Source organism: Lathamus discolor, chromosome 2, assembly GCF_037157495.1.
Source record: "Lathamus discolor isolate bLatDis1 chromosome 2, bLatDis1.hap1, whole genome shotgun sequence".
Taxonomy (NCBI): Eukaryota; Metazoa; Chordata; class Aves; order Psittaciformes; family Psittacidae; genus Lathamus; species Lathamus discolor.
In genome coordinates this window covers 12,692,373-12,716,279 of record NC_088885.1, presented here as the reverse complement: position 1 = coordinate 12,716,279, position 23,907 = coordinate 12,692,373, and the positions used below count along the sequence as shown (strand labels likewise).

At 37.3% G+C, this 23,907-nt stretch overlaps 1 protein-coding gene across 5 annotated transcripts in view; it reads right to left on the bottom strand.

The window, feature by feature from the left end:
- Nucleotides 1-2,287: 2,287 nt before the first annotated feature.
- GOLGA4 (golgin A4) overlaps nucleotides 2,288-23,907 on the bottom strand; it is a 54,918-nt gene continuing 33,298 nt past the window's right edge. For 4 of the 5 annotated variants that reach the window (XM_065665768.1, XM_065665770.1, XM_065665771.1 and 1 more), the window contains 13 exons: nucleotides 23,060-23,191; nucleotides 21,884-22,039; nucleotides 16,688-20,970; nucleotides 15,792-15,913; nucleotides 14,629-14,759; nucleotides 13,468-13,581; nucleotides 12,214-12,234; nucleotides 11,953-12,021; nucleotides 11,136-11,211; nucleotides 9,671-9,774; nucleotides 5,839-5,925; nucleotides 5,063-5,126; nucleotides 2,288-3,023 (listed from right to left, as the gene is read on the bottom strand). In XM_065665768.1, coding sequence (XP_065521840.1) covers nucleotides 5,097-5,126; nucleotides 5,839-5,925; nucleotides 9,671-9,774; nucleotides 11,136-11,211; nucleotides 11,953-12,021; nucleotides 12,214-12,234; nucleotides 13,468-13,581; nucleotides 14,629-14,759; nucleotides 15,792-15,913; nucleotides 16,688-20,970; nucleotides 21,884-22,039; nucleotides 23,060-23,191 — 5,325 coding nt within the window. In that variant the 3' untranslated portion in view covers nucleotides 2,288-3,023; nucleotides 5,063-5,096. The remainder of the gene's footprint in view (nucleotides 3,024-5,062; nucleotides 5,127-5,838; nucleotides 5,926-9,670; nucleotides 9,775-11,135; nucleotides 11,212-11,952; nucleotides 12,022-12,213; nucleotides 12,235-13,467; nucleotides 13,582-14,628; nucleotides 14,760-15,791; nucleotides 15,914-16,687; nucleotides 20,971-21,883; nucleotides 22,040-23,059; nucleotides 23,192-23,907) is intronic. The other variant, XM_065665769.1, reaches the window with a different exon arrangement.

The following is a 23,907-nucleotide window of genomic DNA, read 5'->3' as shown; positions in this document are numbered from 1 at the left end:
TTGATACAGCCTTTGGCTTTAGCTACGTGTGTCTAAACAAGGGCATTTTATAATCACAAGTATTTGTGGCCTGGAATATATTATAGTCACACTGGCACTTCAAGCAGTATTTCATAACACTCCAACCTAAAAACCCTACTTGAAGTGAAGCTCTCACTTACATGTTTTCACTCTAACTCATTTCCTTTATTTAAACGCTAAGGCAATGCCTTATTTACATGTTCTCTTAGAAAAATAAACCTAGAAGCAGTTAAAACTTCAGTCTGACAAAACTTTTGTGCTTAACACACTTCCCCATTATGTGATTGCTTACAACTTAAATAGAGAAGGAAAAAAACCAACCTACTTTCAAAATTGAAAGTTTGGGGAGTGTTTGTCTGATTTTAGTTAAAAAAAGAAACCAAGGATAAGTCTATAATCTCCTTTGTGTACTTTAATCAGGTCACTTAAGGGAAAAAATATTATTTATTCCATCCAATGTTGTATGAATATAATACAGACTGTTTCAGTTGGCTCCACTGCACTTCAGTCATGCTTGACAAAGTACAGTCCATAACAAGTGTCTATCATGGAAAGGGAAAAGAACAAACCCAGAAAACGTGAAAAACAGCCTTTTTGCGAGGACAAGAGAACTGAAAGTGATCATAGTGATACTCACTGTCAAAGTAACAGATCCCTGCATTTAATTTCCCAAAGCCCAAGACAACATATACCTTACATGGAAACCTGAAACTCAAAGCTATAATTTAGGTTGCTGTAATGATAGTGATAGCAAAATCCTACAAACCCTAAGCCAGCTATGAGAGGAACATATGTTTTTCAGGGCCAAAAGCATCCAAGCAGAGGCTGCTGCTGTGTCAGGCAATGCACTGGAGGATGTTGATCTGCTACCCAACAAAAGCAAAGAGGAGCTCTTCTAACTCAAAACACTACAAAGAATATTGTGGGTTTTAAACCCAATTTAATACATTTGATGTCTGGTAAAAGGAAAAAGCTCACACCACTTCCCCTAAAAGACTGAGAACCTACAAATAATCAAAGCAGCATTAAGAATTTCTAGCATTAATCAAAAAGTATTATGACTGAATTTATAGCATAAAATTATTGAGCACCTCTGCTCTGGAGACAGGCTGAGAGAGCTGGGCTGGTTCAGCCTGGAGAAGAGAAGGCTCCCAAAACCAAACCAACAGAAACCCAAACCAAACCAAGCCCCAACTGTATCAAACCTCCTACATGTCATTGGCTTGTACTTATTTTCTGGAGTCATGCACAAATATTAGGCTTTTACTGTGCTCTGGCCTGAGGATAAGCCAACTAAATGGAACATGGAAAACCATTGATATAGCAAGAGAAATGGCTGAACTTGACTGATAACATGGGGGAATTATGCAAGAAAAGGCTGAACTTCATCATCAGAGGCAAGTAGTGGGGATACAGTCTTGAAATGCCAACAATGCCAAGGTAATGGCAACCCAACTGCCACATGAAGCTGAGATTATCTAGATAATGTATCAGAAATACAACATTTTGGGTAGTGCCGTTGACAGCTGGAACAGAACAACGAATCGCATCTGTCAGTTTGGACCACACCACACCAGCCAAACCTGTTTCTGCTGTGAGGAGGACCCACTGTTATCCTTGACTAACAGAAGAGCACCCAGGAGAACAGACAGAGCATCCCTGTAACAGGATACATGTTCCAGGCCTGACAGAATCAGCAAGTAACCATTGCTTCCTAGCAGTCTTTAGAAGTGTCTTTCAAATGGGCAGTATATTTAGAAGGCCTGCTTATGTTCAGATTAGCTATTTAGAGGACTGCTGTTCCTATAAACACTTGTTAAAAGCTGTATTCGCAGAGGACCTTGAACCATCTTGACAAGGTAGCATACACAGTACAGACGACAGTTATTGACAGGGAAAGTATCAACGTAGCTGGAGAATAAGTTAAATCTATCCACACTTGCATACTGCTTCAGAGGATCACAACCTACATGCTAAAATGCATTATTTAAAAGAACAAAACCACATAATCTTAAACTTCTACAAAGCAAAATTCCCTATCGCCTATATTCCAACGCCAGCTCTTCAGCTCACCACGTCTGTTTCACAGGTTGTGAACCCCTGAAAACTTGAAGGTCTCCACTGACCGCTCACGCCTCAAGGTACTCACTTGAATAGCTCTTCTCACTTCAGCCTGGAATTCATCTTTTTAGCTAAGGATGGCTCCAGAAGGAATAAGAATTGGTGGATCCTTTCCAAAGAAAACCATACCAAAGAGGTTCCAAAATTATACAGTAAATAAATTTTATTCCATCTCAGCTCTTGTCAGATTAGTGCTGTCAACAGTCACAGATCAGCATATGATACAGTTATGTATTAACTATTTACAATTTACAGGAACATACTTCTTTTCTCCAGAAAATATAAGTACAAAAGCTAGGAGTAAACAAATGAGGTACTGCAAGTTGGATTTATTGTAGGCAAAAGCATATAGAAGTGATCCTTAGCTAGCACTCATAAGATCAAACTGGGAGAGAGTAGTCATCAAGTGTGCCTAGTTCACCAGGAAAATCACCTCAACCACTACCTATCCAAAAATGTATTGCACAGTTCATTCGAAAATTAAAAAAATAAATAGAAGAAACAAACCGTTTATTTTAGCTCTTAAAAAACACCCAGTAAAGCCCGTATAGAGATACAGTTGTGGGCAGCTCCTTCCTAGGATAAAGTCTTTTCTCTCCTTTAAAAAAATAACCTAGAAGACAGTGTTCAATAGAAGAGAAAAAAAGAGTCATCACCAGATAACCCCTGATTAGCCTTTCTCTTCAAGGCAGTTTTAACCATATTCATGGTCCAAAGGTGGTGCTGAGTTTTGGTTCTTGCTATTCCATTTGTGACCTTGAATAATAGCTTTTCTTCTTGTCCCTTCTCAAGGGATGATAACAGAGATATGAACATATTTCTAAGCAGCAGTGTCATGAGAGAGTCTCGTCACAATTTCTTCAATATGGTCGTCGCCATGACTAGAAGAACGAAAAGTTAAAACAAGTATTACATTATTGAGAGCAACTCAGAAGCACTTCATACTAAAGTAATAATGACATTGTTTATTGATAGGAGATGGAAGTACTTCAGGTAAGTCAAACTGCCAGATTAACTGATTTCAAGCAATTCCATTCCAGTAGCTGCAAAACAGTTGAGAAACTGTGATGAAACCAAAACAACCTGTAGCAAAACACTCAGGAATCTCACTGGAAACAGTCTACCACATCACTGCAACTTACTCCAATCCAAGCTGTCCTCTCTGCATAAGGCCTATCATCAAAATGATGAAATAAAATCTGGGAGCTAGCAAAAAGGCTCCTCTCTTAGGAAAAGAATGATTGCTTTCATAATGAAGTCAGTATCATCTTAACCTCTAAATTTCATACATGCAAGAATATTATCCCATTTGCTGGCTATCTACTGACATAAGTCGCAAAAGTACTTAAACTAATAAACTACAATACAATGATGAGGTCTGCAGTTTCAATATATATCAGTATTAACAGATAACTGCTGACACTGAGGTCAAAACCAAGCCCTTCTGTGATATACTTCAAATATGGCTGAGAATGCCTCAACTTTTTATACACCAGTATTATGAACAGCACAATGAGAATTTAAGTTTCAAATATGCTTTCTGCAACAGTGCTGTAAATAGCTTTGTCCTATCATTACCAACAATTCAACTACGTTCAATAGAGGGCTAGAAAAAACACTTGATTTTGTCAAGAAGTGATCAAGGCCAGGAGGAGGCAGACGGTCAGAACTCTATAGCAATTAAAGTGCAATAAAGTGCTTCGCTATCAGATTGAAAGGTTTAAAAGAATGCAAACTGAAGTGGAAACCATGACTGTCTGCTAAGATGAATAGATTTTTCCCTTTGAAAAATATATTATTTTGTACTGAAGGCTCTATTTGCATGACTGCAATGGAGGGATATAGCCTGTCAACTGCATTGTGGTAACTGGCACGGAAACAGGCAGAGTTAATCCATTTTGCTCTGCTGCAGGCCAAGCTCTGTGTTTCAGCTGACAGATAGTGATAGCTTCACATGCACTGAATCAATTCCTGGCAACTGCGCAAAGCTTTCCTGTTGCAAAGGAGGGAAAAGAAAGTTGGGCTGACTGTATGGAATCCATCTGAAGAGTTTATTAAATATTGTACACCACTAATGACTCAAATTACAGTCTTGCCAGGCAGTGCAGAAAGTTTTACCTGTGTACTTCCATTTCCTCTCCACTCCTCTCTCAACTGCTAATGCTGTGTGATTTTTTTGGCTTGGCTAGTTTGGTGCAACCTGCATTTTAGGCCTAAATCAGCTGTTGCTTTCCTGTAACACTACAAACAGTGTTGCAGATTTGTAATGAATGCAGCTTAATAAAACCTGAAGAAATGTACAATAAACTCAGAGCATAAAGCTCCCCAAATTGTTCTTCTTAATCTCTCTGCCCTAGCCTCTCTTGATACCAAGCCAAAGCTCTGATTCAGAAAGGTACTGATGTTTAAATGAAATCACATATGAATTCCTCCAGAGAGCACATTTCATCACATTTTAAAATAAGTGATAGACATTGTCATGTCTGTAAGATGTAATAATTCATTTCAAGCAGTACAGTGTATGTTTCCCACAAGTCTGACTTATTTGCCTACCCAAAAAAGGAGTTCAGAAAGTGAATAAAGACAAAGCAAAGCCAAGCGCAATAAAATTCAGTATTACATATTAATTGGTTTAAAATCTGATTTTTCCTTCTACAACTGAGATTTCTGTAGCTCAATCATATTTGAAGTTATGCTTATAACTCAGATTAGTTTTGCATCAATATAATTTTAAAACTTGGTTTTGTAAAGCAAAACATGATTAAGAGTGGAACAAAGTTTATCATACGCATACAGAACAGAAAGTTTGATTTTTTTTAAACAAAAGCAGGCATGAAACAAAAGCAGAAGAATGATTCATCTCATGCCACAGGCTTCATCTTAAACTAAAACAAGTAGGTATTAATTAGGCTTCACTCACCCACATGCTAACTAAGCACAGACTGATGGGATTTTCAGAAGATACCACTGCGAGGTGAGGCAAACTACAAAGCCAGGAAGAAAACAGCTTATTGACTACTTTGTTAATAATGTAGATAAGAAGTCTGTGGACATCTGCTGCTTAGGATGAGATTGCTGCAGTTAGATCACAATAACTGTTCAGTAAAAGCTAGATTAGGTAAGGAGACACATTGATCTAACATATGTTTATTGACCTAGGAGTTGGTTAGTTTTCAGAAACCTGTTAAATATATGCCCACTAAGAGGGAAAATACTCACAGATACTTAGTACTACACACACTTACTCTTTTCCAGTAATACATTTAACTAGTAATTACACATTAAAATTGCTTATAGATGTTTTGTGTATAAACTAAGATACAGAAACAACCAAGCTTTATGTTAAAAATGCACATGTAAGTTGTAGTTCAGAACACTTCTGCTCATGAGATATAAATACTGGATATTTACAAATACCAACATTAAGTGTATTACTTCTGTTGTACCCACAGCTATCAGAAACATGGCTTAGCCTATGATGAGAAATACTAGTTAAGAAAATATGCTTTTTCCTCACTTTTACTGTAAACTCAAACCTACAGCTGTAATTTGACATCCACTGAGGAAGAGGGAAGGAGAGAGAAAAGGAGTTCTCTTGAATGAGGACACAGGGAAAAAGCGACTTAAAAAAGTTTCTAATTCGTTATTCTTGCCACCTAATCTCTTGCATAAACTTGGTTTCCTTCCATAACTTACCAATGGCCGAGCATCTTCTCGTTCTAGGATCTTCTGAGTCTGATCTGCTGGGAACTTCAGCACTGTTGTTATAACCTTGGCCATTGTCTAAAAACAAATAGGTCATCTATAAGCAATTTCACATGCATTATAATGCTTTGTGATATTTTAAAATGCATTTCATTTAAGAATACTGAATACTATTTTGAGTAATGTCAGTGGAAAACATGGTAAAATGAGTAAGATATAACATATTTTGCATTGTGTATGCATGACATGTTAACTACGCGAAAACAGTGAAAAGTCTTTCACTTGTCACAAACTCCAGCCACTGTAAGAGGTAAACTCTATGCTATCTACGCTCAAATAATATAGTGCATTAATAAGACAGTGTACTGGTAAAAACACTGCTCCTATCACATTTGTTCTTACTGTGGCCTTTCTGAAAAGCACATTTCAGGTGAATGGCACTCAAGAGAGTCCTTATGGATTCAACTACATTCAGATCATCCAAATATTTTGTAAAGAAATGAAACCCTGAAAAAGCAGATTCAAGTGTCACATGTGGATGGAATAAGTAAATATTTTTTGAGTATACAGTGAGTATACAGTAACTCCATACTTAAAAAGCAAACCATTTAGACATCCTCAGTCAGAAGATGCAAGAAAACAAAGCTCTGTGCAAAGGAGACAACGATTATTTCTGTTTTATAAACAGATGAGTGGGAAACTCCAAAAGGCACAAAACAAAGTCCAGGTGACTTCTTACAATAAAGGTCAGTAAGAGCTGGAGTGCAGCTCAAGCAGAAGGTGATTGATACAGAAACAGTAACTGCTGCTCTTGAGGAATGTGGATGAGATAAGCTTGTTACTTTCAATGTCTACTGTTTATTACCACTCTCACGTGTGGAATGAAGAGGGAGGCTGAAGCAACAAAGCAGTTGTAGGACAAGAATTACTACAGCTACAAGTGAGAGGTAAAGCTCTAATTTGTAACAACTGTTTTAGTATATAACTTAACTACTCATAGAAGTGAAAGGAAAGCAAAACAAACAAGACCCAGTTGAGCACTTTCAGCTAAAAAGGCTCAATATTAACACATTAATAGTTTCTGTAATAAAGAAGTAAGTGCCTCTACTGCAGTTCCCAGACACACAAAGGAATGTGCTTAACGCCACAAACTAACATTACACTTTTCTGATTTCTTTTGCCAAAATCCTCATCACTTATTAAGGACTAAAAGATAAGCAAGCACTGAGATTGCAATCTATTCAAACTCATTGTAACAGTGCTATCAAGAAAGCCCTCTCAACAGTATTCTGCAGGACACAATGACATGCAAATTTTAAAGAAAAATCTACAAACACTTCAAATACTCCATGAAAGCAGATATTTAAGTGCCAACTTAAACAGGGGCTAAAACCTTTTCTGAAAATGTCCATTTTGCATTTTATCACTAAGAATGACTTGAAGTTCTTCAGATTTTTGATGCCACAAGGGACATTTCAAAGCAGAATTATTCAACATTACTCACAGTTGCACAGTTAGAAAACAAAGTTAGAAAGATTGCAGAACTTAGGATAGTATGTTTAATATGGGCTCACCTTATCGCTCTAACAGCCTACTCTACTATTAAACCCCCTAATAATTACCTTAGCATATGAGCACACACGCACGTTCCTGAGTGTGTATCTATAATGACCTGTAGAAAGACCCTCAGCTTTCCCAACCGTAATAGCTAGTTCTGCTCTAAGAGATGAGTTGCATTCCCATTTCTTTCTATGAGGTTGGTAAATGTCACCTCTGAAAATAGTATTTTACAGTGATACTGATCAGTCCCTTCAATGATTCAAGAACTGATGGTCAAAGGCAGAACCTTCACTATCAAAGTTTTACCCTTTGTTTTACACCCCTTGCTCTTCTGCAGTGTGCAAGAACATGTCGTGGTACCAGAAAAAGATCTGCATAAAGATGTACTCCATTACATTCTTCCATGCATGCAGTTGACATGAACATACACATCTGTTACAGGCATACAAAACTCAGAATGTTTTTCTGGCTTCAGAACAGACTCCAAACAAGTAGAATCTACGATTTCTGCAAGACTTAAGGCATAGTGTGCAGTACAGCTGGACTGGACAACTGTACACATGTCTGTAGACATTCAATTTTAAGAACTCTCATCATTCTCCCTTACCTTTCTACATCTAAATTCCCAAAGCAAAAAAAAAGAAAACTATTTCTGTAGGTTGTTTCTTTAAATACGCTTCCCTTTTCAATATCAACACTCAAACAATGCCTTCTCAAGTTATTGAAGGAACCAGATGTCTATCTTTTCTGATTTATTTTCCTCCTCTCAATAGTCATCTTTTGTTTGGGAGCCAGCATGCAGGCAATGTTGTAATGGCATCTCCTGATTTAAATACAATATAATCTCCAGGGCATACATACACATAAATGCATACATACATGCACGAATGTATTATTTATTCATATAGCTTTTAATCAAAACAATTGAAAGAAAGGCAAGAGAGAGACAAAGTCAATTTACTTTAGCCCTAATTGTTGCTGGTATTGAAGAAATCAACTGCAAATTTTAGAACATCACTGTTAAAAAGAAGGGAAAACCTCACAATTTGTCATCCAAAGTTTCTAAACGTTATAATAATGTTTTGAAAATCAGCAAGAAAGAGCCTTAATGAGTGCAAAACAGGTTTCAAATCAGGTTTTCTGGAATGCAAATTTGCTACATGCACCAGCTATCTGCAACAGTCACCTGCAGCTGTCTCAATGCCGTTTTTAGTATTTGTGCTTCTCTAAGTCCCTCACAATTCAGAATCATAAAATCCAGTAATGTACGGTTTTTCTTTCATGATTTCAGTTGTTTGTTATTAGAGAGCCATCCAATGAGCCACAGGCTTGTGAGCAGAAGGCAATGTGATTCTGGGGAGGTTGGATCAGGGTTTCGTATTTTTAATAAAAAAGGAATTCATATCAAAGTGAAAAATCAAATAAAAAGAGAGAGAAAAAGGAATCCCATAAGGACAAGATGTCCTGCACAGACCAAGTTTTATTCTGTGCAGAGCACAAACCAAACAAAGCTAATTAACATAGAAAACCTACATAAAACCTTGCAGCTTAATAGCAGTCTCAGTTGAAAGCAGGGCAACACAGAATGGAAGAACTCTAAGGAGTAGAGAAAAGGAAACAAACAACCCAACAACAAACCCCAACGAAACAAATAGAAAACCACTCATCCCTATAGCATTTATCATCCAAGAAAAACGTTTGTGTTATGACATGCCTCTTTTGAACCTGGTCAATTTAAGCATCAGTATTGCTACAAGCTAGTAAAATTCCAACGATTTCACAAGATTGCAGCATATCACAAGAAGCTTACTGTGCAGTTTTTCAGTACTTTTAAGAGTAAATTAATACTATCTAGAGAAGGTATAGAGATTTGGAAAGCCTATAAGACATCTTTAAGCAACAATTAAAGAGATATTTCACCATCTTCAGAGCTACTAACAAACTGATTTAATCCAACTGTTACTTACCATGTTTGTGTCCAGATGACACCAAAAGAGCACTTCTGCTAATACTGTGCAGACCAGCTTTCACAATACATTAAACCTGACTGACAACAGCCCTTTTGCTAATAAAACCATACATAAAGGGTTTTGTCTTCATAAGTACACTGGTGAGAGATGTGACAACCCTCCTATCAAATCCCATATCGCTAATAAACATCATGTAATGAATCACAAACACACGGTGCTTCAAACATATACAACAAGGATGTTGAACTGTGTTCTAACCTAAATCACATGTCACTATATACAACTTCACACACCTTTGTCTCTCGACCCATCATATATTCGAAGAGCACTTTCCTCAAGTATTCAAACTCAGTAGGCTCCCCAAAGAGGGAAACGTCAGTATGGTGAAGGCTTCCATCTGTATAAACAAAAATAAGAGAATATTTATAGTGAGTCATTCATATGAATCAATGTTTCACCAGTGGCATGAAACTGAACAAGAACAAATGCCAGATTCTGCAGCTGGGATGGAGTAACACTGGTTGCAATTCTGAACTGTGAGGAGTGGCTGGAAAGCAGCCCTGCAGAAAGGGGTCTGGGAGTGCTGGCTGGCAGGAGGCTCAGCAGGAGTCAGCAGTGTGTGCTCTGGCAGCCAGAGCGTAAACCACATCCTGGGGTGCATCACAGACAGCATGATCAGCCAGTCAAAAGAGACGATCATCCCACTGTATTTAGCACTAGTGCAGCCTCACCTCCAATACTGCTTGCAGTTCTAGTCCCCACAACTTAAAAAGGATGCGAAGGTCCTTGAATGCATCCTAAGGCAGGCACCAAAACTGGTGACGGGGCTGTCCTACGAGGAGTAGCTGAGGACACTGGATTTGTCTGGGGAGGAGGAGGCTGAGGGATAACCTCATTGCTCTCTATAGCTTCCTGAGGAGCAGAGGTGGAGAAGTTGGTGCTGAGCTCTTCACGCTGGTGCCAAGATGTGTGGGAATGGGTCAAAGCTAAGTATGTCAGGGAGGTTTGCACCTGACATGAGGAAACATTTCTTTTATCAGAAAGATGGTCTGACCCTAGAAGAGGATTCCTAGAGAGGTGGCTGACCAACCAGCTAAAGGGTTGCAAATCTTTTGAAGGTGATCCACTACCCATGGATATTTTTTTGCTCCTTGTACTCATTTTTAGAAATGCCTGAGCTGTTTCCCATGGAAAAACATGCTAAATCAGAACAGTGTTAAGAACAACACTACTCCATCAGAGAGAAAGTCAATCTAGCCCAATGCTCTTGTTCCATAGCGGCCAACCATGAATGTCTAAAGGAGAGCATATGAGCAGTGCAAGTATACTTCTGCCAGGGTCCTGGGGGTGCTTATAGGCCTCAATGGCTGGGACTGGCCTCCTCTGGGACCTCCAACCCCACCAAGTCCTGTCAAGGGACATGTATATTTAATTAGCCAAGACAAACGAGTAATTCCTCCCCAGCCACTTTTGAGTGCCACGGCCTATACCACTCACCCTGGGGACACAGAAAGCTTAAGAACTCTGACACAGAGCTCTTGTAACTGTATGTCATAAAACCAAATGCCAAACAAAATGATGTGTGATTTGCTCATCTGAAATCACACACCAGCTGTATTATAACAGACAAGACAAAACAAGGATGTCACAAAAATATCATAGGAGTATTTTAAGGAGACTGGCATTTTCACAAATTGTCTAAACCAAAGCATACCTTTCAAACAAACAACTTACTTGTGATGAGAACTGTGTACTTACCTCTGTATGGTGTTCCAACTGATGTGACATACATATTCTTCTCATAATTTCTCAACCTGTCTTCTAGTACATTAATCTAAACAGAGAATAGTTAAAATGATAAAAGGTATTCACAAGGAGCTAGAATAAGCATAATTGAAATAATTCTCAGCTAAACATCATCTCTTTTATGAAAGCAAAACATATTTGCTTTTTAAGGAAGGAAAACATTAAAAAACTGTGTTATTAAAAACTCCTAAACTATTTAAGGAAATGTGTGTACGTGTGTATATATACGTAAGAGTATAGCAAACGTTATGCATATATATGTATTTATATATATATACACATAAAACATATATACATATATCCACACATATAAACATACACAAAGAAAACATGACAAAAATTGTACTTATCAAAAAGATTTAGTTTAGAAAAAGAGAAGATCCATAATTCCTTAGAATCATGGAACCCATAGGTTGGAAAAGACTTTCAAAATCATCAAGTCCAACAGTTCCCCAGCATTGTCAAGTCCACCACTAAACTGTGTCACTAATTTCATGACGTTCAGTGTTCCATTCTTGACTGTGTATATGTTCTGCCAACCTGTATTATCGCAAGCATGTAATGTTTTCATTCTCAGGGGACAAAGTACTTTGAAAAAGTACACAGATCTCCTGAGAGCAAGTACAAGTCAAAACCATTTTACATGCATACTGCTTCCACAGTACCTGCGTGGAGATGTGCTACATGATCACCTGAACAAACCTTTTATTGCTGCAAACACAAAGCATCAAAGAAGAATATTTTTCACTTGTTCAAACAGCACCCATACCTGCTCTTTGAACTCCTGCTCCTTCAGTTTTGAATCATTGACTAGTGTGGTCTTCTGTGCAAGCTGGGCCTGAAAGAACAACCGCATATGGAAATCACCAAGAAACTGATGAAGATATATCCTGGGTACCTTTTCAATAAACCTTTTTCTCCTTTTAACACACACACACACACACACAAATTCATAAGCAGTATTTCTGCTTTCAAACTGCTGTGACACAGAATTATCTAGGGAGCAAAGTCAATAACATTTAAGACTTACCTGAAGCTCTGTTATTGTGACCTAGAAAACAACAAAAAAAATTTAGATCAAAATGTATGAAAAATACTGAGTGCATCAAGCACTGGACATGAGTGAAATAAAAAGAAAGAAATATCAATCACCAAGTTCCGATACAATGTGTCACTTGAGAATGATGAAAATTGAAGTGACCAAATCACACATATAAAGATAACTAGTCCCATAAATCAAGTTTAACTTATTGATATTGACAGTATATAAAGCTCATATTTAAATTCTCTCATTTGATTGTGTAAGACAATTATCATAAATATAACTTCAAGAACTTCGTATTTCAAAATCTTTACAAAAAAACATACTGGAGATGAATGATAACTGAAGCACATGCCACAAAACCCTAGCTACTACCGACACTATTCACAATATTGTATCTTTTTCCTTAGCTCTCCATGTTGCATTTGGAAACGTGAACATTTACCTGAAAACAGCTTCAGCTTAAGAGCTTCCTGAACTCCATATCTTGCAGAGATAGCAATGTTTATGAAGCACAGAAACAATTCTAAGCTGAAATTTTTATCTTTCAATATTGCAACTCTAAGGAAAATAATGCTTCAGTAGTCATAGGTATAACTCAAAGCTGTAATTTTGTACTGTAAGTCTGTCATGTCCAATAAATGTACTAATATTCCCATTGCTGCAAGTTGTCGAAAGGAAAAATTTTAAAGATTAATATGAATTCTTATCAATGACTCAACACCTCAGATACTTTCCCTCCCCTCAGTATAACAATAACTAGTATTATTTCCATCAAATAATTCCTCAAACTAACATGTGGTCTCAGAAAGACAAACGCATGCATTCGGCCTTCTTTCAGTGAAGGCCCCTCTGTCCATAATTGATGTATTAAAGGCACTATTTCAGAGTCTTGTGGAATTTTAATTTAAAAAAATTACTCTAAAAATGACCCAATGTGGTTTCTTTTCCTTCAAAAGAGCTTCTAGTAAAATCATCATAAAACACATGTAGAGGGCAACAAAACTCCACCTTAATAGTCTCAACATAACTGGGCTTTTTAACATGCCATAATAAAAAGTAGTAGCAAACACAGCAGGTTCCTAAGAGATTAATTTTTGAAGTTAACATCCAAACCAATAGAAATATATGGAAAAGTGAAGGCTAGATAGATACATTAAATCCAAATAAGAGCAAAGTACAGAATTTTATGAACTAAACATTTCGCATCTGAAGATACAAAAATGAACAGTGCCAGCTTACTTTTTCATTGTTCCAACGTTCCTCTTCTGCCATCCTTTCTTTGTGTTCCTTTTTCAAGTCTTCTAGCTGTGCCTGCAGCTCATGAACTTTTGCTGTCATCTCTTCTTCACGAGCCTTCAAAATACAGGAAAAGAAAATTGTTTACACAATGAATCATCTAACCCCTCCAAACCTTAACTGCAGGGGACAGAAAGCACTCAAAAAAGGGGCTATGCTATACACAGAAAGAATATGCTTGAAATTCTGGATACAGTCTAATTATACTACAGGACTACAGGAAAGATAAAGAAACAAACATAGGATCTTAACAGGATTTTACCTTTGACAATTAAGATTACATAGTTAAGATTACACTTAGGTTTTTTGAATATTACAAAAAAAGAGCTATTTCTACCTGGCACTGAACCAGTATTTGAGTATCAGCCAGCAAGTCTATTACTAGAGAGACTGTGCTTGCTTGTATGACCTTCATGAAAGGAATACATGATGATGTAGAGTTACTTCCTATACTCTGAAAGTGACAAGGACTTAAATCCGTTCCTCACTCACCCTCACAAAAATGTTCCTAAAGCAGTTTCCAGCTCAGTTTCAGAAACAACAACTTCCTGTTCACAAGTGTGGATGATGAAAGAAGCAGTGGCAAGAACAGTAGGGAAGAAATGAACTTTTCCTTTATGTTTTATGACAGTGTAAAGAGTACATTTATAGGAGAAAAATATGATGACCTAAATCCGAGCAAGTTAATCCACCTATGTGGCACTTGGCAAAACCAAGTATATTTTAAGACAGCCTCCCCTCTAGACTTTTTGTGAGAAAACATGTTAGGGAGCTTATAAAACAGCATTCTAATTCAACGTGCATGTCTCCACTGCTGAACCAAACTCAAACTCTAGTTTCCTGCTCAAGGACATAAGGACCTAACCATATAATTTTTATTGAATTATCAGAACTGGGCCTTAGCTTTTGTTGTTCTTTCATGTTCATAAAACATCTGAAACAAACATCTGAATTGCAAGCTAGGTCACCACATGTATCACGTGTAACTCAAGCGGTAAGATCCTTACTAGGAAGAATTACAGTTTTTCTGTCTAGTTGTGCAATGAAACAAAGGGAAGAGTTATTCTGAAGTGGATGCAGTCATATCATTTTTCAGATAGATACCTCAAGGATTTCTTCATATTTTTTCACAGTCCTTTTTAGATCATCATCTTTTTCAGCAATTTTTTTACGCAACTGTGTTGTCTCTATGTGATGATTTTCTATCAATTCATTTTCTACATCCTGGGCTTTGCCTATAGAATAGAAAAGTCAGGCAATACAAATTAATACAATATTAATTTGTTAAATCATGTCACAACAGTATTAAATAAAGAAAACTTACAAGACAACCTATAAGGAAAACCTGTCAAGCAAATTTATTTTTCCACATTCAGCTATAATTATGTCACTTGATCCTAGTCTGAAATTTCTTGTCTGCAGTTTGGTACCCAGAGCAGTTCTTTCTCTCTGATGCTGGAACTTTTCTCTAAAAGTTAACAGGACAACCAATACTTATCAAGTAATTCTATTTCCTGCTCTGTCTAGAGAAGTGACTGAAACATCTGCAAATCTCCAGAAATTCCTCACTCGTAAGTGTACTTCCAGTAACTGTGGTGTCAAAAGATACTTCCTGCTCACCTCAACCTCTCAGTGTGGTGGCAAAAGATGGGCAGAGAAGAGGACCTGAAATATGCTGCACTCTGGTTCCAGTCACATGGTATAGCAATCCGACCTCATATATGACATTAGTGGTTACAGTGAATGAAGTCTGCAAGACATAGCTAAGAAAATGCAATTCTGATTCTCAGGTGGATCCAAGCTCCTCTAAAAGGCACCCTTCGGTGTCAAACGTTCAACAATGGAGTGTTGAAGGTTTGTACTTCTGAAGCCAAAGAAATATTACAATGAAAATTTACCAATGTGCTTTCAGCTCTGAAACCTTACTCTCCTTTTTTTCCTTTGCACATATGATAAAAAGATAGGTACCTATGGCTATCACGGGTAACTCTTGCCACGACAGAGATGAACAGACATAGTGCTAGATCAAGGATTCATCCTGCAGGATAAGGAAAACCAGCTACATATTCATTTTCCTAACTGTGCTACAATTAACATTTTTAGGTTATTTCCTAAGCAAGAGAAGTTCCTTCTCCGAGTTCTTTAGGCAGCCATAAACTACGTGTTCTCTTTATCAGAGTCCCAGATAAAGCTCTTTCCCCAAAGCACCTGAAGATTTGGTTTTCTGGCTATTTTACTGATTACAGTTATATTAGTATTTCACTTACTCATAGTCTCTTTTACTGCTGTTTCTAATTCTCTCTCTTTCTGAGCCAGCTGAGTGTTGAACTCTCTCATTAACTGCTTTATGGTGGAGTTGTGCTTTAACTCTATGTCTTCTTGTTCACATCTGCAAAAAACATCAAAGAAATACAGTGAGGAAACAAAATGTTCAAAGAGAGTGTGAGACTTGTACATAAACTACAGTTTAAGTAAGGTAGGAGATCTGGGAATTTCTCCAAAGCAATTTTAGAAAGGGATGATTTTTAAAGATCCCTCTGTGGGATTCACAGAGGCTTTTTGTTCCCCTCTGATTGAATTCACCCAGAGACACAGGTGTTTCACTTAAAAAACAGCCCAGAACTGAACCCTTCCAAAAAAATATGGAGTTTTTGCTGAGGAAGACAAAGAACTGAAAGAAAAGATTGTGTCATGTAAAAGCAGCATTTGTAGGGAATTCCTTCCTTGAGAAACCATTAGTGCTGAGCAGTTTAGCAAATTATTATGCAGTACGTATGAACAATTCTTGACATCATTTGAACATGAAGTTCTCAGTACTAAGTTTTAATAAACCTTCTTTCGTGTTTGAGGAAAACAGAACTATATTTTATGTTCTGGCAATGCTGAAAATGACCATCACCAAAACAAATCAAAAGCAGTATCGCTTTGCCAAAAGACAAATGGCTTTTTAAACTGATGACTCAAATAGCGTTTTGTGTGTTCAGGAAGTGCTAATTTCAAGTAGCTCTTTTCTTGGTGTTTCTCCAAGTCTATTTAGAGAAATGACAGAAAAATACCGGTTGTTATTTCAGTGTTATAAATTGAGTTTTAAAAAAGTATTCTTCAGGTTTTAGTGGTTGATAAAGCAGAGAAATGGTAACAAGGCCAGGAACAAAGAATTTACCTGATTTTCTGCTCCATTTCTTCTAAGGACTCTTTCTTCAGTATTTCAAGCTCCTGCTGATGTTCTTTTCGCAGAGCACGTAAGTCTTTTTGAAGATTATTCACTTCCTTGCGTAGTTTCTGCTTCTCCCTTTCAGTCTCTTCCAGTTTAGCCTGCAAGTCCTTCTGCTGGTTCTGCATATCATCTAGTACCTTCTGCAGCTCCAAACCTGACTTTGCCTTCTCAGCAGCATTTTCCTCAAAAGCTTTCAGACTACCATTTCTTTCATCCAACTGCTGCTGTAAACTTTTTAGCTTTTCTTCATATCTCAAACTCACATCTTCCACCTCAATCTTATGCACTTCATTTTCCTTCACCAGGTTATTTTCCAACTCTTTGATCTTCTGTTCCAAAGATTGGCTAACTGCCTCCTTTTCCTGCATTTTTTTCTGGAAATCACCAACTATGTTCTCCATATCAAGACATTTCTGTTCTTTAGCTTTTAATTCTTCCCTACTGCTTGCTAAATCGCCACCACAACGAGCATGCTCATCTGCTAACAATGAGTATTTCTTGGTCTGCTCCTCGAGTTCTTTCTTAAGGCTTTCTGTCCTACTCTGCTCCTCCTGATAACTCTTCTCAATGCATTCTAGTGTTTTAAGGAGTTCTACCTGTTTGTTTTGCAGTTCTAGGTGAGAGTCAATACTCTTTTGTTGTTCCTTTTCATACTTCTCCAACAATCCATCTTTTTCAGTTAAGTCCTTGTGTAATATGTGAATTTTCTCTTCATATGTCTGTTTGACACTCTCAAGCATGTTGTTTTTATCTTGTTCTACAGCAGCTTTTACACTCTCTACTTTTTGCAGCATTTCTTTTTCTAATGCTGTGGGATCTCTCGTTGACTTAATTGTTAATTCTAAGGACTCAATTTTGGCATCTCTCTCCTGCACTTTTTGCTCCAATTCTCTTAACTGATTTTCTTTATCCTGCTGAAATTGCTGTTCTTTTTCTTCCATCTGAGACATCAATTGCCTTCTAATAGAACCAATTTTTTGCTCTGCCTTCTTTTTCAGATCTGTCAGCTTAGTGCTGTTCTCTGCATTCAGTTTCTCTTCTAATTCTTTCAGTTCTTCCTCTTTGCTTTTAAGTATTGCTGACTTCATTTGATCAAACTCCCTCTCCTTTGATTCAAATTCAGCTTTCAGCGAACCTATTTGCTTCTCAAGATGAAGCACCTTTTCTTCGGCCTCCTTAAATCTATTGTCCTTTTCAAAAGCCACCTTCTCTGCCTGCTGGAGTTGCCATGCTATCTCTTGCTGCTCCATGTCTTTTTGTTCATTATGCTTTTTAAGTTCTTCCCTCAAGGAATCATTTTCTGAAGTCTTCTGAGCAACGTGTTCTTCTAGCTCAGCAATTCTTGCTGCTTGGTGGTTTATCTTTGCAGTTAAATCACTTTCTTGCTTTCCCCTTCTGTTCTGCTTTTGTTCCAATTCACTTCTTAAACTATCGATATTCTTGCTTTGTTGAGCTAGCTGCTCCTTCAATTTATTGAGCTCTTCATCTTTTTTATTGCCTTCAATATTGCTTAATTCAAGTTTGCTCTGCAAATCTTTAATAGTGTCATGATTTTGGGTAAACTTGGTTTGTGCTTTCGTTTTCCACTCTGACAGCTTGGCCGTGCACTGATCTACCTGGTCAAGAGCCAAGGCTTTTTCTTGACCCAGCATCTCAACTCTGGATGATAACTCCTGTACTTGGTTTAACAACTGCAACCGATCCTCTTGATGTTGCTTGCTTAACAGAGACATGGCTGCTTCCTTCTCTGTTAAACTTACTGTGCTTTCCAGTCTAACATTAAGGTCATTAATTGTTTTGTTGAGAGCAGAGATCTCAGATTCTTTTTCCTGGAGTTCCTCCCTCATTGAGGTGACAGCGTTGATATTTTCAGACAACTCTTTCTTCAGTTGTGTAATGCAAGTTTCTTTTTCTGACGCTGCTTGCTGCTGATGCCCTCCCTCTTTCTGCAGTTGTTCCTTTTCTGTCAGAAGTCCTTCAATGTCAGTTCTCAGGGACATAATTACATTGTCCCTCTCTTGCAGCTGTTGCATTGACTTCTGCAATGAAGTATTTGCAGCAGAATGATGGTCTGATACTTCTCTAAGTTGAGCTTCTAGTTGAGGAATCTTATTAATTTTTATTAACACTGCTTCTTTAACTTTTGCAGTTCGGCGCTCGCAATCTGCAAGTTTGCATTTTACCAGGCCAATTTTTTCACTACATTTATCAATTAATTCACTGCTTTTTGTTTGTAATAAGGCTTCAGCATTCTTCCAATAAGCATCTAACTGGGCTGCAAGTTCTCCTGTCTGCCTCTTAAGCTCAGTTTCTTTTAGCTGAATTGCCTCTATTTTTTTCTCATAATTTTCATGATCTTTATACAGAGAAGACTGCATTGTTTGGAGTTTCTCCTCAAGGGTTTTCAGGGTATCAGCCAGCTCGGTAATTCTGGCTTTATCCTGTTCTTCAACTGCTTTCTGTTTATTGAGCTGTTCCTCCAGTTCTGACCGTTCTTTCAGGGACTGATTAAGATCACTCTCCAATTTTTTCAACTGTGCTTTCAGGTCACTCTCCTTATCTGACAAAGCACTCACCTTAGACACTGACTGCCTTAGCTGTTCTTGCAGTTCCTTCAGAGACTCTTCCCTTTTCACCTGTTCTTCCTTCAGTTGGGTTATTTCTGTTCTGGAGCTCTCCTCCTCAGCACTGAAGGTCACAAGCTTCTGTTTTAGGTCTCCAACTTCCTGCTCTTTCTCTTGCAGTTCCATATCATGTTTTTCCTGGAGCTCTTCAACCTGCTGATTGAGTTTTTTTTCCCAACTCTGGACAATTTCTTCCAACTCCCTCCTATGAGCCTCAGCGAGAGCCTCCAGTTGCTCTTTCTGATTAGATTCCAGTTTTGACACAGCATCATTCATTCCAGCTGAGCTGGCATGTGCCATTTCCAACATTTTAGCATTGAACTCACTCTCTTTCTGACTGAACTCCAACTGCTTGTTTTCAAGCTCCTTTTTTAGTTTAGCCTCTTGTTCAGCAAGTTTATTTTTGAAAGTTTCCTGCATATCTTTGGATTTCTGTTTAATTTTCTCCATTTTATTCTCCTGACGTTTCAGTTTACTTTCATATTCTCCTTGTAAAGCACCAATTCTATCCTCCGCACCTAACAGTTTCTGTTTAAGCTCTTCCACTTGCTTGTCCTGTAACTTCTTCATGTGTTCAATTTCATTTTCCTTCTCAGTTAGACTTCTCTTCATCTCATCAGCTTCTTTTTGTAGATCCTTCAGTTGACATTCATACTGCTGTGTTAGAGAGGTTAACTTTAGTGTGTTTTCATTGCTTTGCTCTTGCAAATGCTGCTTCAGGTCACGTACCTGAGAGATGTATGCCCCTAACTCACTCTTGACTTCATTAGACTGAGACTGATTTTTTTCTAGCTGCTCACTAAGTTGCAATTTTTCACCTTCAAGATCTGCCAGCTTCTGCTGCAGCTTTGCTAATGCCTCTTCATAAGTCTTTGCTTGCTCATTAGAAGTTTTCTGATGAGATTCTGAAATCTCCTCTAGCTTTGCAGACACTCGGACAAGTTCAGCTTCAGATCTTTCTGCAGATTCCTTTAGTTTCTGTTCATGTGCTTTTAGTTCCTCCAGATGTCTGTCCTTCTCCTCCAATGATTGCTTGAGTTTGTTAAGTTCCTCTTTGAGTACCTTCTCAACACCTTGAATAGACATTTCATGCTCTTTTAACATGACTTCCACCTCTTCATTGTGCCGTTTCCTCTCTTCTTCCAATTCTTGCTTTGCTTCACACACTTTACTATTCAATTCTGAGAGCTCTTGTTCTAAATCATGACGTATTTTTAGTGCTTCTGACAGCTCAGAAGACAGTGCTTCTAGTTCTGTTTGTTTCACATCAAGTTTTTCCAATGTTTTTTCATTCATCTCTTCTATGTGTGCACAGAAAACAGTCTCTTTCTCTTTCAAAATTGTATCTATCTCTTCTTCTTGTTTCTCTCTCATTTTTTCTATTTCAGCTACTTGCTGTTGCTTTAAGATTTGAAGTTTTTCAGTCCAAATCTTTTCCTGCTGCTGTTTCATGTTCTCCATTTCTTTCTTGTGTTTTTCAGCCATTTCAGTCATCTCCTTATTGTGCTGCTCTTTTTCAGACTCCATCAGAGTACTTAATTCCTCTGATTGCTTTCTGTCATTTTGAGAATACTTTGCAAGTGAGCTTTCCAGTTCAAGAATCCTCTGTTAGAGAACACAGTTTTAAAATAATATGAATATTCAAATGGTAACATATTGATTATGTTTTTAATAATAACTCGCTAGGATCACATAATTGCAAGTCACTTATTTCATTATTTTTGGTGAATGTCAACTTTTAATATAAGGCTTTCATTCAATTTTGTTCTCCGCTTTGCTTCATTATGGTGAGTTATTTAGTAAAAGATTTTTCTATTTCACTGCAGTGAAAATACATAAAATAGAAAATTGAAAAGAATTTAACTACTTGCAATAAATAATTCACATTATGAGAGATGTGTTCATATTTTCTTATTAAAATGCCAATACATAAGATGAAAGACATTAGGAGACTACATGAGTATTATGGAGCTTTGCACATGATATGTATCTTGATTCTACCTCTCATGGAAATGCTGCTGTAAAGGTAAAACACACAGGCAAAACATCCAAACCAATATTTGGAAGTGGTGGAACACAGTACAAACTTGCATTAGCAGATAATACAACCTCACCCGTTACAGAAAGCAAAGGACTCTTCAAAAATTTAAGCAAATTGTTTTACTTACTCAAGTACACTTCTAAGTGTTTCTATGGTAGCAATATCCAGAAGTTACGAAGTTTAACTGTCTTGTATAACATACATAAAAAATATGTATGGATACAAACTCATATCCCAAGTCAGAATACAAACTGAATATATTTCTATCCTTTGCCATCTGATCTGTAAAAAAGGAGGGCCTGCAGCATACCACTGCGATACATTAAATTTCTGTCACTACAAGAAGCCCAGTGAAATTAAACCAACCCAATCACAATAAATCCACAGTATTTGTAAACCTGTCACACTTAAATATATTGAATAAATATACTGAAGGGCATTCTTGTGAACGTTTACCCTTTCAGAATGTTTACTCACAGTTCTACAAGTCTCTACTTCTTGATGCATCATCTGAACCTTCTTGTCACACTCTGACTGTATTGCTTTCTTCTGCAGCTCTAATTCTTCCAAGGCTAAGGATTCTTGCTGCTCTTGCTCTTGAAGGGTTTTCAAACACTCACTTTGATTTTTTTCCTGTATCAAAAATTATGATTAAACCAATAAACTACAGTCATACACCTTCAAAACCAGTATAACATGATATTTACAAACCATTTAATAGTTTTACACTCATAGTTAATGGTCATACACTAATAACCTGTAATTTCTCTGCACACACAGAGTTTCTACTTCATCTGTGAGAACAAAATTGTTATAAATCATTTCCATTTTCTCTTCTTGGGAACCATTTGTTTTCCACTTTTCTTTGTGTGAAAAACGTAATGCAATCCATCCTTTCCCTTTGGTTTGTTTGACACGACTGAGATTAACACCTTAGAGAAAAAAGGACTGTCCTCACTTGATTCCACTGCTAATGTATTTTTTAGCTTCTATTTCTTATAATAAAAAAAATAATAACTTGAGAAACACAAAGAAAAATATAGTCAGAAAGGGACTGTCAAAGTCCCTCAGTCCCAGTCACACACCATTGTAGAGGAGCACAAAAGCACTATTTGTCAGGTAAAATTACATGATGCTCTAAGGTGGATTACAGTCTATGAAGAAGAGCAAAGAATCCAAACGATTCCTCCCAGCCTGACCTAGAAGAAAATTCTTTTCCAAGGTCAAACACTGTAAATAGTCAACCCTGTTCACATAACACAACACAACCTGACACAGTGATTCTGACAATTTTCAAAGAACAGCCTCATTCTTTGTACCTCTTACTCTAGCTGCTGTGGCTAATCGCCAATGATCCAGAGGAAGAAATGAAAAAAAAAAACAAGTCTAACAATAAGAGTTTTCAAAATAAGAACTCCTTCCCACTAGATGCAGCTGTTAGTGAGAAGTGATAGTGATTCATTATCATTATTCAGTCTGGATCACTGCAGCTGCTTTCCTTTCATTGGATGTCTCTGAGCTCTTTGACCTTTGGAGAACACTTGTATCTTTGAGTGCAGAAAGACTCTTACTGCAGAACAGGGTCAGATTAAGACTTCTAGTCCCACCTCACACTTGCAGAGATGTCTTTCTATACATTTTAGGAATACTTACAAGAGCTGCCTTCATCCTCTCCTGGAATGCCTTTTCTTGGGCCTGTAATCTCTCATTTAGCTCCTGTTCTTTGGTAGCCAGCTCTTTTTTATGGAAGTTTTCTAGTTCAGCAACACGCTCCTCTGAAGACTTCTGTCAATCAAAGTCAGAAATAAATTATTCAAAATTTATTTTGAAAATACATAAGCTTCTTTGTATTATTTTTTGATTTGAACCACTTTGTATTATTTCTTAATAAGAAAAGCAGTGCAATAGAGAGGGGAAACCAAAACCACCTCTTTGCTCCCTTTAATTAAATAACAATCATTTAAAGTGCTTAATATTAAGCCCCAACAGTTTTTATTTTCACGCTTGAAGTTATCCATCTTCCTTCTCAAGTCTTTCACAGTTCTACTGTAAGAAATCACATTTTCTAAAGACTCTTCTACCAAGATAAACTTAGTGTTCTTGATTTCAGTTCAAATACGATAATAAATTGAAGAAAGAACTTCATTCAACAGCTTTCCCTGTATTCTTATTATTTCATGAGCCAGAACAGTAAGTGGTAACAGCTATCTACAACCTACATAACATGCTTTAAGGATAATGTGATGCAGGTCAGTCATTCCCCTAAAGCATCAGTGTGTTCTCTCAGAGAAACTAATAACACAAATGCCAAGAGAAGAACTGCAATTTAAAGGTGTTCAAATTTACAGCTTGGCAAGGCATGCACAGTACTCCTCTGATTCCTACCTGAATACTCCAGATGAAGCAAATATAAGCAATTCTGAACTAGCAAACAGTTTGGCAACACATTCTTAAACATTTAAGCATATGGGGTTAGGATAATAATCGTGAGTTTTCTATTT